The sequence below is a fragment of the Apteryx mantelli genome, chromosome 1 (genome assembly GCF_036417845.1).
Source record: "Apteryx mantelli isolate bAptMan1 chromosome 1, bAptMan1.hap1, whole genome shotgun sequence".
Lineage (NCBI taxonomy): Eukaryota > Metazoa > Chordata > Aves > Apterygiformes > Apterygidae > Apteryx > Apteryx mantelli.
In genome coordinates this window covers 192,059,877-192,078,366 of record NC_089978.1, presented here as the reverse complement: position 1 = coordinate 192,078,366, position 18,490 = coordinate 192,059,877, and the positions used below count along the sequence as shown (strand labels likewise).

General features: G+C 37.4%; 1 protein-coding gene across 4 annotated transcripts in view; it reads left to right on the top strand.

The window, feature by feature from the left end:
* Positions 1-18,490, top strand: part of IMMP2L (inner mitochondrial membrane peptidase subunit 2) — a 496,900-nt gene that overhangs the window by 6,844 nt on the left and 471,566 nt on the right. Inside the window, exons 1-2 of one of the 4 annotated variants that reach the window (XM_067314803.1) lie at positions 5,312-5,378; positions 18,140-18,277. In XM_067314803.1, coding sequence (XP_067170904.1) covers positions 18,143-18,277 — 135 coding nt within the window. In that variant the 5' untranslated portion in view covers positions 5,312-5,378; positions 18,140-18,142. Of the gene's footprint in view, positions 1-5,311; positions 5,379-5,764; positions 5,850-17,895; positions 17,908-18,139; positions 18,278-18,490 lie in introns of those variants that run through there. The other 3 variants (XM_067314809.1, XM_013947797.1, XM_067314814.1) reach the window with 3 other exon arrangements.

Sequence of the window (18,490 nt, the reverse complement as noted above, 5' to 3'; positions counted from 1 at the left end):
TATCTGCGTAAAAATACAGTCAGACTACAGGTACCAGCTATACATTCACACTTTCAAAGTTGACCTTCACAGTCAAGATAATTATCATTATAAACATAAATAATTTTATACTCTGAATTTAAAACAATGATTTTAAAACTAAGGCTACAAATACTGATCACTGAGTCAGACCAAAATGTCATCTTATCTCACACTGTTTCTGACAGTGGCCAGACTAGTAGTAGTAGTTTCCCAGCATCCCTCTTAGAGACTTCCTGAGCCAGATGTAGTTTCTATGTACATATTAACCCATATTGGATTTCTCCTCCGTGAACTTGCCCATCTTCTCATGAAGGTGTGTCAACTGTCCTGAATAACCTCCTGCTTCAGACCATACTGGCACCTACAGTAGTAGATAAAAGCACACAGACATTATAAAATTCTGCATGAAATCACAAATGCTAATATATCCATCTTTTTGAGACAGAAAATAAAAATCTTCATTCTGTAATGAATGTAGAATTGGAATTATAATGAATCCAGTTCTGATTAATAATGTCTGGAACACTAGCCATCAGCAGCCATCAGTCTAGATGAAACTAGATATGCACTAGAAACTGATTGGCTGAACAAAAACCTTCATTTTTCCAAGTGGGTTATAACGTATGCAATTTACACAACAGGTTTGTACTGGAAGATTAATATGTAATATTGGAATTTTCAAATAATATTTAAATATGTTTACCTTTATCTGAATGCCATAAAATAGCTGCAATGATAGACTGTGTATTCAGATCTCCATCTTAATCACTGATGGAAATTAGGACTGCAGCTATCCAACAACAGTTTGTTCAAGTATCTTAAATAGCAAATAAAGAGACTTAAGACTGAAGATTAGATCATGCATATTATATGTTATAATATGGATCCAAGGTGTTTGCTGTATCATCTAAATGATACAAAAGAAACTCCTATTACTGTTTTTTGAAAGAAATACATAAATGAATGTTACAAAGTAGGATTTATATCTCCACACATCTTTCATTAGAATTCAGTACTGTCACGAAGATGATGTATGGTCTTGGCTGATGTCATATTTTATGTGGCTTTTCCTCCACTTAGTAAGTTATAAGAGGCACAATAACGCTTAAAAAATGAGGGCCTCTGTACTCCTGATATATTTCATCCCTGATGTTTTAAGCACACTGCCTACTGTTAAACAAAAATATTACAGGTTTTACAGTTCCTTACGTTTAGCCACACTATAAGAGGAAAAGCTGAATGGTTTTTCTGATTTATGGTGATTCACACCAATGGATATAAGTCACATTCTAGTTATCTGAATAGAGAAATCATGTGCTTGACAAGTCAACTGCCACTTTTCTAGTTCGTAGACTCTTTTTTCCTTCAGACATCCCTGAATTTCTTTTTATGGCATCCTCATAAAAGACATCAGCTGCTTTGATAATTTTTGTTAAATTTCACATTTAATAACATGTTTTAGAATAAAAAGCTCTACAGAAAAGCAATTTTCAGAACTATCCACAAGAGATACTTTGTATAGAAATATAATCAAAATAGATATATATAGGCTAAAAATGTATATTTGGGGGTGGGGGAGATTACAGCAAACAGACAAGAGACTTCCTTTCCCTCCAGCCTCAGGAAGCAGCAAAACATGAAAACCCTTATCATTTCCGCCACTGGAGTCATCTTTCACAGGCCTAAACCTCATGTTAGGGCTGGGACCATCACAGTATCTTAGTTCTTCTTAAAACTGTGAGGAGTAGGCCAACTTCGAAGATGTAAGAATGAGAAAGACAGAAAGCAAAGTTCCCAGTTCATTACACCAGCAGAAAATGGCTATTGTAAGAGCAAACAGAGGGAAGGCATTTTGGGAAATGAGGAAAAAGGCAGGGCAGATGCAGATGTCCTCTTCCACTCATTGGTATGAACATTTGTCATGTATTCTCTCTCTCTCTTTCTCCTCCTCCTCCTCCCCCCCCCCCCAGCCTTTCTTCCCTGCCCCTGGACAAATGAATTGTAATAGAAATTTAATGTAATACATAGGAAAACTTTGCTTGCTGTTATACCAACCAATAACCCAACACATTATACCTCCATGGTAATTCATAGGAAGGATTTCTTCTTAAATTATCTATTAGGGAAAGTACATTAAAACACCTACTGTCCTAGCAGTCAGGTGCTCCTCCTGTCAAATTTACATTGCGGGGGTACATAAGGAAGAGAATGCCATGAGAAGTCAGAAGTTGGTTGGAAAAAATAAAAGTAGAATTTTGTATATTTTCTCTTTTAAGATAATATATGGATTTTCTTACATTAAAGATAATGAAAAACAAGGAAAATCTTGTTCATTCAGGTCACATACATACAGAACCAATTAGCATATGCTACCAAGTGCTGAATCTAAAGGAAAATATGTTGTCTGTACTAACTGCCTTACAAATACTAAAATGTAGATTTCCACATACATTTTTACTGAAGTTTTCTGTCTTTCAAAATTAATTTCAATTATTTCAAAGTATATTGAAACATCTTGTATCTTTGCTTTTGAAAGAGTTGCAGTTTGGTTTAGTAAAATGGTAGTAAAACAGTGAAATGTACTTAACTTCTACAGAATATGGTTTAAAAAGTCTAAGTTAATTTCTTTAAATGGATAGTATTTTCATCCACCGCTCTTTGCTTCTTACTAATTTTCACCTGCCCCAGTGCAGGCTCTTCATGGGCCGCAGTCCCTCAGGGTTGTCCCTGCCCCAGTGTGGGTCCTCCATGGGCTGCAGTCCCTCAGGATGGTCCCTGCCCCAGTGTGGGTCCTCCACGTGCTGCAGTCCCTCAGGGTTGTCCCTGCCCCAGTGCGGGCCCTCCACGTGCTGCAGTCCCTCAGGGTTGTCCCTGCCCCAGTGTGGGTCCTCCACGTGCTGCAGTCCCTCAGGGTTGTCCCTGCCCCAGTGCGGGCCCTCCACGTGCTGCAGTCCCTCAGGGTTGTCCCTGCCCCAGTGTGGGTCCTCCACGTGCTGCAGTCCCTCAGGGTTGTCCCTGACCCAGTGCGGGCCCTCCACAGGCTGCAGTCCCTTGGGGATGTTCCTGCCCTGGTGGGGGTCCTCCATGGGCTGCAGTCCCTCAGAGTCCCTCCGCTAGCATGGAGCACCTCCTCCAAGAGTGAGCCTCCAGCCATGTCCCCAACAATGTCTCCTTACACACAACATCTCTGTTTCTTCCTCCACCCACCAGAGGCTGCAGCTCTTTCTTAAATACGTTTGAGCAAAAGCTCCATGTGTGCTCCTGAAGCTGGTTGAAGTTTTGGCATGTGATGGGTTGCTCCCACTGTTTTCAGAGCTGGCTGGACCTGGCTGTGACCAGCTCAGGGCAGCTCATGGCCTCTTCCCACATAGGTCACCCCTGCAGCCCCCTGCTATCAAAGCCCTGCAATTTATGGCCAATAAAACAACCTACAATTACATGATATTCTGCTTCATTACAAAGGAGGAAATATGTATTTCTCAAGTATTTTACAATTAGGATTCTTGCAAATTTATCATAAAATAATTCTGAAAATATATATGTATGTTGTGTCTGTTTTTGGAGGTTTGCCTGCATTAACCTTTCTTCACACATGACTTGGATGGCTTGGAATGGGAAACAGTGTGATGTGAGGGAGTGGAGGTGTTACAAAGCATGTGCAATCTTTCTACCCTGATTCAGAGAGCAACAACTCATCTCTGTACTTTATGCAAAGTAGAATGACACTAATTTATATTGCAGTTGAGAATGTGAGGTGATGTGATTAGCAGACACAACTTTTCTCCTCTCCTTTCTCTCTTCCTAGAGAGAAACAAGCCATTCCTTTGAAAACTGACTTGCAGATTTGAGACAGTTTGAATAAGTGTGGTTGGCAGTTCTTCTTTTTGTCAAAATGCAGGGTCACAACTAAAAAAATCTGTTTTTTAATTATCTGCAATGTGGGTTTACACAAATACAGCACCAGTTGCTTGTGATGTATGCATATGATAACTCATCTCTATAAACTATACTGGAAAGCAGCTACAGCTTGTTGCCATAGTGGAAGGCCTTGAGCGGCACTTAATCAAAGCCAGCAGCCCATAGCATTTCCCCATACATGTCCTACGGTTGCAGAAAGGAAACGTATCTAGAAAGCAAAGGAATTAGTCACTGTGTCCTTTGGCAAAGAATGACTAAGCTGATATGGTTATATGACTTGATCTTTTAATCCCCAGGTCGTTTGCTGAATGCCTACTAAGCATGCTTTTTGGCCAGCCACATCTGATATACTAGCAAATCCTAAATCTGATGCATTTTTTTGTAACGTGCTTTTAAGTCTCCTAGATGCTTAAACATACATACGTCTCTGAAGGTCTGCAGAAGACCTAGTCTACCTAATGTTTGGACCTCCCTCTCTCCATCCACTGCAGGTACCCCCACAAACAATTCCATTCACCCCAATTATGTATCACTCTCCCCACCAACAGTATATCAAGAAATGTTAAGTGTGTGCATTCATTTTGGACCTAAATTCACTAAACCTTCTTGTGAAGATGAGTACTTAATGGTGCAGGACAGGAAAGTACAGATATGTACACCCACCACCTCTCGTGCTTACTAGGAAGCAGGAGATTAAATGTATTAACCAAAGCGAACACATTGGGAGATCTGGCAAATGGGATCTTGGTAAAAGCCATGTTTATATCCTGCGATATATGTAGTACTTACCTTAAGCACTGGCAAAGCAATGAATACTGGTATCACATAAAACTGATAAAAGAACAGAAAGTAACTTTATGAAGCTTAGAAGTGTACAGATTCAAAAAGTATCTGCAAGAAGCCGGCATCCAGCTGGCTAAAACACCAAAGATATTAAAATACAAAGATCTGTAATCCACTGCTCTGTGATTTATAAAGACAGAGCCTTGGCTGCATACGATATAATTCCTTAACTCACTGGTAGCCTGAATATTAGGGATTAGTTGTTGTGCATCTGACTCTGACGTTAACCAGTCAGACCATACTAATTGCACTAGTACTGGACCGAATACGCCTGATCTAAACGCTCAGTAAAATCCTCTGCAGCTAAGTATTTTTCGCACGCCCACCGGCAGCACCGAGAACCCGGCTGCAGGGTTATGGCCCTGCCGCCTCCCCACGCGGCAGCGCAAGGAGCTGCCGTGCCGGGCCAGGCCGTGCCGTGCCGTGCCGTGCCGCCATGCCGCGGAGAGCGCTGGCCCCTCCTGCCCGGGCCCGGCGGCTAACTGCTGAGGCGCTGCCCACGTGACCGCGAGCCCCCCCTCCCCCCGCGCGGCGGACGCGCTGCCGTCACGCGCCCGCTCCCTCCCCCCGCTCAACGTGGGAGCGCCGGGAAAGGGGTAAGCGGAGCAGAGGCGGCTGCGGAGGAGGAGGCGGAGTGGAGCGACGGAAGCCGGGAGGGATCAGAGCGCGGGAGAGCCGGGGCCGGGAACGGCCGGGGGGGATCCGGACGTCGCAGCGGGGAGGGGGGAGCTGAGTCTCGTGGTGAAGGAGGGAGCAGGGGCAGGGCGTGAGGAGAAGGGGCCGGGGGCGAGCCCGGGCGGCGCGGCGGGGCGGGGCCGGCCGCGCTGCGCGTGGCGGACAAGCGGCAAGGAGCGCGGCTGCCCCCCCCCACCAGAGTTCGCGCCCGGCCCCGCCCCGCCCGCCGCGGAGCGCGCGAGCAGCTGTTGGCCGTTGGGCAGCCGTTGGGCGGCCGCGGGGCGGGGGGTATTCCTCAGGGAAGCATCGCCGCCGGGACGCGTCGGGTTTGGAGGGGAGATGCCCCACGGTGACGGGCCTCTTGCAACGGCTCTGCGTGACGGCTCGCAGAGGTGTGGCGTAACGGCAGGCACGCTGCGGTAGTGGTGCCGGAGGTGCCCGCCGGCGGGCGCCACGCGTGATCGCGAGCCACGGCCCCGCCGCGCAGCGGATGGGGCTGCTGGAGTCCTTGAGTGGCCTCCGGCAACGACAAGCATGAGTCAGAAGCTCACGGCAGCCTTACTTACCCGACCCGCTCCTGCAGTACCTCCCGAGTCCTGGTCTCTCTGCCTTTTAGTTTGTTTAGGATTCCTCCATTGTCGTTTCCTCCTTTAAATTACCGAGGTGTTAATCCCAAGTGGGAGGGGATTGGATTAAAAAGAAGGGAGGAACTAATTCTGTGAAGTCCTGTTCTTCTCCATATACTTTTAACTCTAGTGATGATCAGTAAGGGAGGGAACTCGTGCCAGCCCCTGCAAGGGACAGATGAAGCAGCCTGAACAGCCTTTGCTTGTGTAGGAAGGAACAGAGACTTGAAAAGGACTTCAAGGTTTTGTTCCCCAGCTCACTACCACTTCGTTTGCAACTGGGCTTCCTGCCATACATTGTTCTTGGTCCTAGACTTGATGCAATTGTCATTATTTAAAGTGTTTTCCTGCTCTTCCAACCAGACACTCAAAAACATCCTTCATTAAATTTGTCTCGGATGTATTTGTCCAGTTCATAGCAGTTCTCTAGTATCCTTCTGATTGAGCGTTTTTTTCTGTTATCACATATCCCAGACATCTGAAAGAGAAATTATTTTGGGTTATGTTCTATGACATCACCTATTACAGTGGCTTCTTTTCCATGCCTGGTTCTTGTCCTTCAATATGTTCTTTATTTTCTGCTTCTCTGTATATAGGCTATAATATTTTTTATAGATAGATTGAGCCGGTTTCTAGAAATGCCTCTATGGTATTCTTACCTTTTTTAAGGAAAAGTAATTTGAAGTCAATGAAAAGCTTAGATAGAAAAACTGCAGCTGAACACTATGTAGGCTCTAACCCTGATTATCTTTTAATTAGTTGGTATTCTATTATGTTTTCTTTCATATCAGATCCTTGCTCTTTCAGAGAGCTGATGGCATTAATTCAGTATATTGATATATTAAAAAATGAGATCTAGGAAAGCTGGTTCACATTTCTGTAAATAACTCTTATAGCAAAGTTTTTTTTTTCTTTTCCTCCCCCCAAAGTATGTGTATGCATTCATGCTTGTGCACTAGAATTAAAAAGCTTAGTGCTAAAGCTAGTCACATGTTTTCGTAATTGAGAATAAAGTTTTCTAGACTAAAATTCTATACAGAATGAACAGATAATGAATTTTGTACCTAAATATTTGCAGGGTTAAATGGAGTTCATGTGCTTCAAAGATAAAGGCTGCTGTGCTTTTGCAACATTGTAAGCTTTCAATAAGTGTAGCATAGTATAAAATATCTCAAATAATAAAAAAGATAATAAAACTTTTTCTGTGCTACTATCAAAAATACAAATGAAACTAGTTGATTGTAAAAACATTGCAAGTGAAGAGATGTGAAGCAGTTTGTGGCAAATTCAGTTAAAAGTGCTATGTGGGATAATTTATTAAAAAATCTTTTTTTTCAATAATTTACTGAATCTTCAGGCCCTCTCTTCTAGGAGTAGCTGTAGAGATATTTATGATCTTTCTGATACTTCTCTTTCTCCTAAAATTTTAAAGCACTCTTCTGCTGTTTCGGTGCAACTGTATTGAAGATGTAGTCATGCTGGAGCTAATTAATCTATAGCTGAAGATTTGTCCCAGTGTGGATTAATAATATATTGAGTTTTTAATTTGCAGGTTTCTCTGTAGTAAATTTTAAGGATGTATCATTGTTCAGTTAGGAAAAAAATGGCAATTAATTGTCAACAGAAGATGCTTGGAAGACATCCTTCAGGGATTTTCAGGTTAAATTAGCAAAATAATTGCTCTAAGAAACTTTGGAACTAGACTTGTTTTTCCAATATGCAGTTTTGCAACTGAATCCAGCAGATGCATTTCTTAAAAATGTTACAGTTTTAACTACTGTGATTGCCAGATTTCTCATAGTCTTTCGTTCTTTTACTTTAACAATCGTAAACTCTTCCGTATAACTTTTATTTGGTTGCTGAAAGAAATTTGCTCCCTAAATTTCTGGGAAATGACTATACACAGTGTATAGTAGTGGGTGATATCCAGATCCTTAAGAATAATATTTGAATAATGATGAACAATAATTTTAAGATTCAAATAGGTTTCACGGTTGGAATTTTGTGTTGAGATATTTATAAGTTGTCCAGTGTGCCACAGATTCCAACTATTTCTGGAATACTTGGATCTTACGGTTTGCTTTTAGTTCAACGATATGTTTTCATTTTAAAAATAACACTGTATTTGAAGTGACCTGCACTGTGTGATTATAAGATCTTTCTGGACCAATGATATCTACTTACAGTTCTAATTAGTGGCCAAAACCTACATTTTTCTATTGATACTATTTATAGAATTTTATGAGTTGTCCCCTCACCGAACACTTGGCAAGAGCAAACAAATCCTAATTGCTGTGTGTTAGAATTTTTTCTGTTGAAAAAATATTTTCACGCTTGAAAATGACTCTTCTAAATTCTAGAACCAAGTTCAGTTGAAAATATATATTTTAATGTACATATGGTATGAATTATAAAGATTAGATAAGCTGAAAACCAAAAATTCCAATTATAATCTTAAAACCAGTATCAATCATTGCAGAATTAACATCTTTGGTTTTATAAAAGTTTGGGGTTCTTTTGTTTGTTTTTCAACTGAAATTATTTAGTCTTCTCTAAAAGTGAGCAATATGATTCTATTCATCTATTAAGTGAAAAATATCAATTGGTGTCATCTGAAATGTACACTGCAAACCCTGAAGTGCTGGAAAAAACATATTAAATTGTATATATAGTATACTGCTCTCTTTATCAAAAGGTATTTAATATTTTAACTGGTATTTTCCTGAGCTATTATATTTAGTCTTAGATAGAAGGGAGAATGACCCCTTGGATACCCTGTCTCTTGCTTTGTGAAATAGTTGATAGTTTATTCCAGAAATTAATCCACAAATACTAAAATAACAGCAACTTTTGCTCTCTAATGTAACGAGATTCTTGGGTGCTTTTTCTTTTCATTTTTTTCAGTAAAATTATTAATTATGTATTCCTCAAAGGCTTACTTAGGCTTACTTTTAGCTGTTTTGTATATTCCTATATATCATGATTGAAATGAAATATATGTGATAATTGATGGACTTGTCACAAATGCCAGACTCAAAATCAATATGGTGGCAAATGGCTTTTACTTTGAATATACTGGGTATGCTCTTAGCAAGTCCCACAGTGACCTCTAATGTTCAAGGATAAAACTTGACTTGTTAAAGTTATTTTTAAAGGCACAGTTTTGTATATTATTATGACTGAAGATGATAGTCTAATATTTGTATGTCTAGTTTAATAATATGACATAGACAGTAGATAGTAACTGCTCCATGAAATCTTATTAAACTTCTTGGGATTATTATGTTTGGGAGTTAATTCTAATTCCCACTTATCTGAGCAAGTATACACAAAACCTTATTTAGAATAGTCATGGGAGAACCAGTTATTTCTGTAAAGTACATGGCAAATGTCTTTCAAATACTAAATACCTTTATATACTAAACTTTCTTGTTCCAAATTGAAATGCATAATCTTTTAAAAAAAGTTTGTTTCTGAAGTTGAGTTGGATGTTTTTATTCTCCTTATGGCACTTATTCAATGTGTTATATGAATATTAAGCTTATATATTTCTGTTAAAACTGTATATTCACATTTTTTTTAACTAAGTTTGGCCCTGACAAACCACAACTAACTGAAGTGACAATTTCATGGTACTTGACAGAATGCAGAGCATTGACTAGATAAATGTGCAAATGGATTAACAATCAAAGATCGCCCTATTGTTTACTGTAAATATCATTTACAAATTTAATGCATTGAGAAGCAACACCTCATTTACACACTCTGCCTGAGGCCAAAACACAGAAGCAGCTGGTAGTTGTAAAGGGCACTTCAAACTAATTTATAAGATTAACTTATTTTGCATGTGTTGAATCATTAAGCTGAAGGGCAACACAGAACAATCAGGTGCAAGAAGATAAATACTTGTTATGCTGTTCACTTAAGTGTGTTCCAAAATTGAAGTAACTTAGTACTTTCCTTTAGGATATATGTGCATGATTATTTTTAGGTTATTTGAACATAGAGAAACATGAATAAAAATAGTAATTGTTAGAACAACTCGTACTCTGCCAGTTGCCTGTTGAAGACTACTCAAAGACATTACATCTAAACCTTAAGTGCTCTAAAAAGATCTAATCTATAAAAAGATTCTGATCATTTTTCATATCTCAATACCTATCGGAAAGGGATCATTTTGCTTTTCTCTTTTTTGATTGCTTACCTGTGTTAAAAACAAATCCTGAATAACTTTGTCAGAATTGAGAGGTGACTGATTACTCTCCTCTCTGAACTACTTATTAATTTAATTGCTGAGAGTAACCTTCATCTACAGTTACATTTTCTTCTTTATTTAGTTCCTATTTCAAGAGTAAAATATTTTGTTTGGAAACATACAGTTATCTATGAGGGTAGAATTCATGTCCTTAACACACAAAATTAGTTTGTAGGAATAAGGAATATGAATTTCCTTTCAGTAATAACAAACGTGTGGGCTGAGTCTTTGTATGAGAAATAGATCCTAGTGATGGAATGTAGTAATATTAGCTTAACAGAAGAATCAGTTCCGCATTAAACTGATTTTTTTGCCAATAATAATTCAGTGACAGATTAGATTGGTGTTTGTTGTGGTTGTTGTGGCTTTTCTGATTTCATGTGGTTTGTAAGCTAAAAGGTCATTGTGTTTATTTATTTTTGTTTGCTTTTGGGAACTTAGTGTATGCTCTTTCTCTGGGAGGATTATAAAACTTGATTTTTACTGTTGCTTTTCTACATTAAGATATACTGGAAAAATGGGCATATTTTGTGGTGTTGGGAAACTATTATATAGAAAGTTTAATTGTTTTAGTTTGAATTAGGTGGTAAGAAAGTGTCATGCAGTGGAGTTTAGGCTAACAATCTTTTGCTATTTTATATTTAGAGTATGACTTTTGAAATAGAGAAAGAGTAGGGATGTCTGTTCAAGTAGATATCAGGATGAAATGAACAATCTAGCAAAACAGAACATTGTTATAGAACATTTGTATATAGCTACTGAAAACTGTGATTAGGTCAGGAGTTACTACTTCACAGTGTTAATACAATGTTTTCACAGCAAAACGGTTACCACAGAGGTGGAACAACAATAATGCTTGAGGGTATGTTTTAGGATGCTTCTACTGACATGCGAAAAGCTATGTACTTGGGTCAGAACACCTAACTGAGCCTGTGTGCACCTTTTGCTCTTGTTTCCAATCATGCCATGACTGTTTTTTACTGGGGCTATTCATCTCTGGCCATGTAACCTGAAGATAAGGGGAACTTTCTTTGCATTTTAAAGAAGACAGCTGAGCCTTTTCTGGCTCAGGATGGATTTTATTGTAGGTCCTGGGTCTTAAGTATCTGACTGTATAAAAAGTTGAACATCACTGTCTTTTCCAGTCTTGTTCTTGAAAGCTTAGAATGGGTTGATCAGTTCAGTAGTGTGAGTACGATAGAAATCTTTAGAACTGAACCCATGTCAGTTCTTCAAACTGCTTACAGGCCTTAAACAGAGATTTAAGTGCTTTTTCTGCCCAATCTCTGTATGGCATTTGGTGTCAGGATGCAGTTAGGAGCTAAACTCCTCAAAACTGGGTATTTGGGTTTAGTTTCCTACACAGCCGTTAGGGCCAACAGGAAAGTACCTTTTAAGCATCAGGTTTCTGCTGGATAGGAAAGTAACAAGAATTTAACTATTCTGAACTTCTGTCTTGGCTGTCTAGGTTTAGCTAATGTTAAAGTTATGTTTTGGATGCTAAACTGCATGTTGTGAATATTGCCTTTAATTATCATCTGTAACTGTCTGTCATAGTTACCTAATCTTAATTGGTTATATGCTTATCACATTTTCTATGGCTAGAGCTCTACCAGACAGTAGTGCAGCAATCATTTCCATGATGTATTGCATTACATACTCATAATAAGGCAGCATTCTTTAATAACTGTCATACCTGTGTGCCAGGGAGACTCATGGTTATATAGATGGATATGATGGAGGAATACTAGGAGGAAGGCCTGTGTGAAGAGAATAAACACATTAATGGAAGAGAAATTTCACCATTGTGGAGAAATAATACCAGGATGGAGTCCTTTTTAATAAAGGATAAATGGGAGCTCCTTTTGCAACTAGACAATATTTTTAAATGAAAACTAATGTGGAGTCAGTTGTGATTTGTCTGTGGTAGTTATCACCATCATATCTGTGTGCATCAGCATGCACTTGGATAAATTTATACGAATTAAATGAGTGTACTGTAAAGTCTGCACACATGCACCTGTACAAAAATTATTTTAAAAATTCCTGAAATGTACAGCTTATGGGGGAAAAGAGGGTAAGGCTGCATGGCAGTAGTTTGGCCTTGAAGTATCATGAAAACTTGTAGAAAAGGCACATGTTAAAAAGACCACACAAATTCTTCTGTTGAGCAGCATCCTAGTCATCACAGTTATTAGACTAGATATAACCTAGTCTTCAAGTTGTACCAGTCTTGTTTAAAAAAAAAAGAACTATTTTTTATTGCTCAATTCTGTATTTCATAGGATGTGACAAAACTGTCCTCATGTATTTTGGTATTTTTTGTTATGAAAGTCTTCCTTGTTTTCAAACTGAATTCTAATGTGATGCCATTGATTTATGGAAAAATTCATATCATGATTGACAGAAGATTTGGTTATTTTAATGGAGTATGGAGATATGATAATGTAAGTATAGTTACTAGTTTCTGACCTAGATTAAATAGGTCATCTTTAACATAACACTTTTGGCTTGTAGTTGTTTTGCATATAAGTTGTAATTCCCTCCTTCCTGCTCTCTCACATGCTGTCTTGTAGAAACACATCAGGGGTCAATTTTGTTCCTTTGTGGATGACTGCTAATGCTTTGTTTTTACAGCTATGTTTCCTATCTTCCTATGTTCCTATACTTCTGTGGGTAATTTTTAAGTAGTTAAATTTGCAAATATATTGTAACCTGGGGCTTTCTGAATATTACTTGATGAGTTTCTGCAGGCTGTGCAGGCCAGTGTAAGAAAAATAAACATTTTATATGTAGAGAGCTATCTAAATAGCATCTCTGCTCCATATGTTGTAGTACCCACTATAGGCTCATTATAATCCCTGGACCTTTTGTGCACCAAATACTTCAGTCCAGATAATGCTGTGCTCCATCTGCCGTAATCTCTGATTTGCACAATGTGAAATTCTTAATGCTTTAATCTACTATATGCTGGCTTTTTTGATCTTTGATTTTTCTAGTCAATGTTGCCATTTCAAATAAGTTGTCAAGGTTGCTACTTTGAAGTTTATCAGTTCTACTTACTTATTCTGTTTTTTTCCTAAAAGAAGTATAATTTTTAAATCCTGAAGAAGTATATGCATCTCTAAGTTATTATTTCTATGTTTTCTTTATTTCCATTGCACCATCTTTTAAATGATGTGATTTGTTGATTTTTATTCAAGGTGTTGCTGACTGGGCAGAGATCCAGAAATATGTGCTGTGTTGATGAAATTGGAGTTCTTTATTTATTCTCAGAAAGAATCCTTCGCTTGCTCTACTGACGTACATTTAAACTTGTTACATATTTAGCTGTCAGCATAGAACAATCACAGTGCTGGATTTCAGGATTTCACTCTGGAAACCTGATGCTCTGAAAATCTACAAATATTCTAGAAATCTGTTAAATTTTACATACCTGACAGTTTCACTCAGTATCATTAAACTGATGTTTCATAAGAGACTTTTTTTTTTTTTTAGAAAGCACTTAAACCCATTATTACTTACTGATTTATTAGTTGAATTTATTCACAATTTTTAAATAGTATGTATGTTTACCATCCTATGTTTATATGTTAGGAAGTCATGTTATGTCTTTCAAATTTGTTAGCCTGTCTTTATGTGGATATGAAATAACTGTTTTTTTGCCTTAACACTTTTGTTGGGTGTTACTGTCCAACACTTCTTTAGATTCTATACATTTAGGTTTGAAGGTGATTTAAAAAAAAAAAGGTATCAAATCTGGAGAATATCCTTCTTTAAAAAATAATGAAACTAATTAGAAGGAGCATTAGAAAAATTTTATAAACTCAGATTCTAAATGTAAAATAGATTAGACCCTTGGAAATACTTATTTCAACAATGCTAAAAAAATTTGTTTCACTTTGCATAGACTCTGGACATTAAATTTTTAAAATATAAATGACATGCATACATGATATTTATGCATTTTTTTAATGAACCCATATATTATCTTGGTATAGAGAAATATTTTACATTTATCAAATCAAAATATTAAAAAGTAATGACAATATTTCCTCCAGTAATTCTCACAGATTTTCTCAAAGCAGATGCATATTCTAAACTGTTAATTGGAGCACATTGAGATTATAGAATATTATCTCCAAGAATGATAGCTATTTAATGTTTTATTTATTTTTAAATAAATATTTCAAGCAGACTGTTTTTTTAATTTGTAAGGATCTTTGTTCTAGCTGTGTACCCTAAAGCCTTTCTTGCAACTACAATAAATGCTTGTCATTACTTTTTTTCATTCTTTTTTTCTCCTAAGACCACCTGAATATAAGATAAGAAATCATTGTAGATTTAAATCAAACATTATTTGTCAGTTTAGGATTATTCATTCACATGAACAGTTACCATAAGCAGATGATGGCTGCCAACTGTCTTCCTGCTGCCTATATTCAAGCTCTTCCCTTGTGGCAATGCAAGATAATTTGAAGTACCTCTTAATGAAAGAGTGATAGGTTACCTTACATTTACTGACAGTTGGATGATGAGCTATTGTGTCAACAGTTGCATGGTAACTTAGCATATGCATATACTTATGCTATGGTGCATACAGCATAGCTTATCTGTATTTTTTTGGAGGGGTAAGCTAATAAAATAGACTTAGCAAAAATATGCGCCATTACCAATCAGATGCTAACATGTAGTAGTATCCTTATCCTTATGATAAGAATTCTTTAGTATAGGAAAGGTTAACCATAAGGTTAAATTTTATCAACTATTTTATCAAAGAGAATTTTTTATCAGCTGTTTCTTCCCAAACTGTGTTAAAATGTGTGTGCGTATGTTTGCTGTCTTTTGAGAAGAAGGGCTTGGAGTAATCTACAGTAATTTGCTGGACCGCTCAGCTTGTATCTGGGGGGCAGGATATCCTCTATGGTGAGATATAGGGAGCCAGGAAACCTTTACAATATAGTATATGACTAGAAACAAAGGATTCAGCTTGGTGCAGTTGTGTAGGAAAGGAGGGAAGGAAAATTTCAGGGAAGTAGAGAAGCCCTTCAGCACAACACTGTTGCATAGGGCATGGTGGCTTTGAAAATCAGTTGCCTATAGGGATGCTATTAATGTTTTTCCCCTCATCTCTATTCACATGTGTGCCTTGTAATACTGCAGATGTCCAAAACAACTAATGTATGACTTGAGCTTAGATACTAGCATGTTTTTTTTACAAGAAGTAATGTCTGCAAGACATGAATGGGTTTAGCAAAAGGGATGGGGTCAACATCAGTGTTTCATAGCTAATGAAAGGTAGGGTGAACTATGAAGAATTTAAAGAGTGAGTAAATTTGTCTACTTTCTTATTTTCAAAAAAAAAAAGTTGAAATCAGTCATAGTGTGAGCCGTGTGTCAGACTGTCTTTCACCTCAAAGAGTGCATAGCAAGTGGTGGAGATGGCTGTGGGGAAGGTGTAAAAATTGTGTTTTGAAGCTGACATTGCTGTAAGAGTGGAAGAGTTCTGAGAAATGCCAGAGGAGTAGAATTCCAGCCAAAAGACTAAAGAAGCAAAATTCAGGATCAGTGGATTGAGAAAGGGGTATCAAAAAAGGCATGGTATGAAATGGTATACTTTGTTAAACAGAAGAGAAAAAGGAATTTCAGAGATTCTATTTTTATATGAAATAATTCGATAGGTAAATCTCTGCTGTTTGAGGCAGTAGCCTCTTTTGGTGGATTGGTTTCAGTAATGACTTCATAAACACTAAGATAGAAGTGCAGTATTTTAATATATGTTTTGAGCTGGTGAGCTCTTAGTTTTTGTTCTGTTTCATAACCTATTTCAAATTCTTTGTGAAAACTGTTAATGTAAATTGAAAATGTTTTAATGAAATGTGTAGAAAGATAATGTAATTTGTCCGGTCTTTTAGGTGACAGATCTTGTCATTGAAAAGCTATTAATATCTATAAAGAATTTAAGTGAAGAATACGCTAATGACTTACTTTGTAGAACTGGGTTTTATCTCTTAAGCGTAATGCTTCATAAGACAGAAATATTGCTTTCAGTACTATTTCATCAAAGTGATTTGAGTTTGTATTTTGCACAAATAGTTCATCACTTCTGTATTTCTGAAAATGCCACAAACTAAAAATGATTATATTGTGAAGTTCTAAAAATTCTATTGTTAGAGGATTGAACCAAATTGTATGTATTTATGCTTTCCATTATTTCTGCTGTAAAATAATTCTGCGCTCTTGAGTAGCGCGCAGTCTGTTTTCTTATACTAACACCTGTCAGAGTTACAATGTTATAGAAGGAGCAGAGACTCTACAAACTGATCTTGTACAGGGTCTACCAAGGATTCATTAGATGAAAACAACAGTTTAACCTGGATTTGCTGATAGGTGAAGGACTGCATTTTTTATAATAAAGTAGTGAGGTGTCTTGTCTTTTCAATAAAAGAAGTTTATTAAATTGAACACTGACCCTTTCAGAGCTGCTCAGGCAGTTTTCCATGCAGTAGTGTTCAGGCAATGCCTCCCACATGGCTTTCAGACCCTAATGCTGTATCTGTCACATGCTCATCTGAAATGATGAGGTTAATTAATTAAATAAAAACATCCCTTCAGATGGTACAATCTTAGAAATGTCCCAGTTAATTTCAATGCACACATGGTATCTATGTAACTACATTTGTTGTCTTTGTAAATTACATTTCAGGAACTGGTGTTTTTACTGATTATCTCCTTTAAAAGTCCACCCAGACTGACCTTCTCAGTCTTGGCGCAAAGAATATGTAAGGAAGGCCTGGTGCGGAGTAAGCCTAAACTGTGAGCTACTTAGTGGGATTATTGGGAGAGGTAGGGAATGGGACTACAGTCAAGTAAAATAAACTTGAACCTCATCAGCCATACCTGAGTACTCAGCTTGCTTTCCAAAGGTATGACTGGTATGATCAAACAGCTCTTGTGTTTCAATGTACTCTGCAGCTGTTTTGCAAGAATGCTCAGTGGTTCCGGGTAAATAAAAAAATCAGAGATAGTGTAACTAGTGGTGAGTTGGAGGAATATTGCCCTGTATTTCATTACTTAGCTGTGCAGTCTGCCACTTTTTTTTTAACTTTCTGATATGAGTAATAAATGAAGAATCATTGTGTTACTGTATGTCCCTATGATATAGATGACAATTTGAATTGATGATATTACATGTTTGCAGTTACCACAAGTGTGGAAATAATGCATGTCTGTTGTGCGTGAAAGTATTTAATAAAGAAATGGTCATGTGCTACAAATTGTTGGCTTTTCCTTTATGTAATATAATTCTTCTTTGGAGGTCACAAATATAATAATTACCTGTTTATGAGGAGAAAACTGTTTTCAGAGTTCTGGATGTATACTTCAGTTGAATGTTCTTTAATCATTTGTGTCCATCTAGTTTTTTTTTTTCCCCCAGAAATACATAATTAGGTTTGCTGTGGTTATATCAGTTTGCTTCTTGTTCAGCAGAACTGTTGTTACTGAGTCATTCTTATGAAATATTTCTGGTAGCACACCGTCACAAGAAATGGTCAAATTAGCTAAAAGGTAAATGCCAAATATCAAACTCTCTTCTGTGAAGTAGATATCAAATTCTACTGAAGATTTCTGTTCTTCATTCTCATGTGCTCATTCATCTTTTCACTGTGTATATGGGGAGACCCTAACAGATAATAATTCATTTATCTTTAACTGCTCATTGTTTGATTACCATGAGCAATGTTACTGTTTCTTAAAACTTGTTTTATAACAATTTTTTCATTTTCTTCATCTTTTTCAGATTATGGCACAGGCTCAAGGTTTTGGGAGGAGATACATTAAAGCCTTTTTAAAAGGTTTCTTTGTTGCCATTCCGGTAACAGTGACTTTCCTAGATAGAGTTGCCTGCGTAGCAAGAGTGGAAGGAGCATCAATGCAGGTATTGTTGGAAATGCCTTTTCTCTGTTAGAAAGTAAGAAACTGACCACTCACTGACAATAGCAAGGTGGAAAGAAATCTTTTTCTCAGATGATATCAAATGATGAAATTATAATATGGAATAGTTTACTTTCCACTTTGTCACACAAATAGTTCTGTAATGTGTAAACACAAGCTTTCAAGAAGAAGACTTACCAAATTTTGTCCCAGTAAA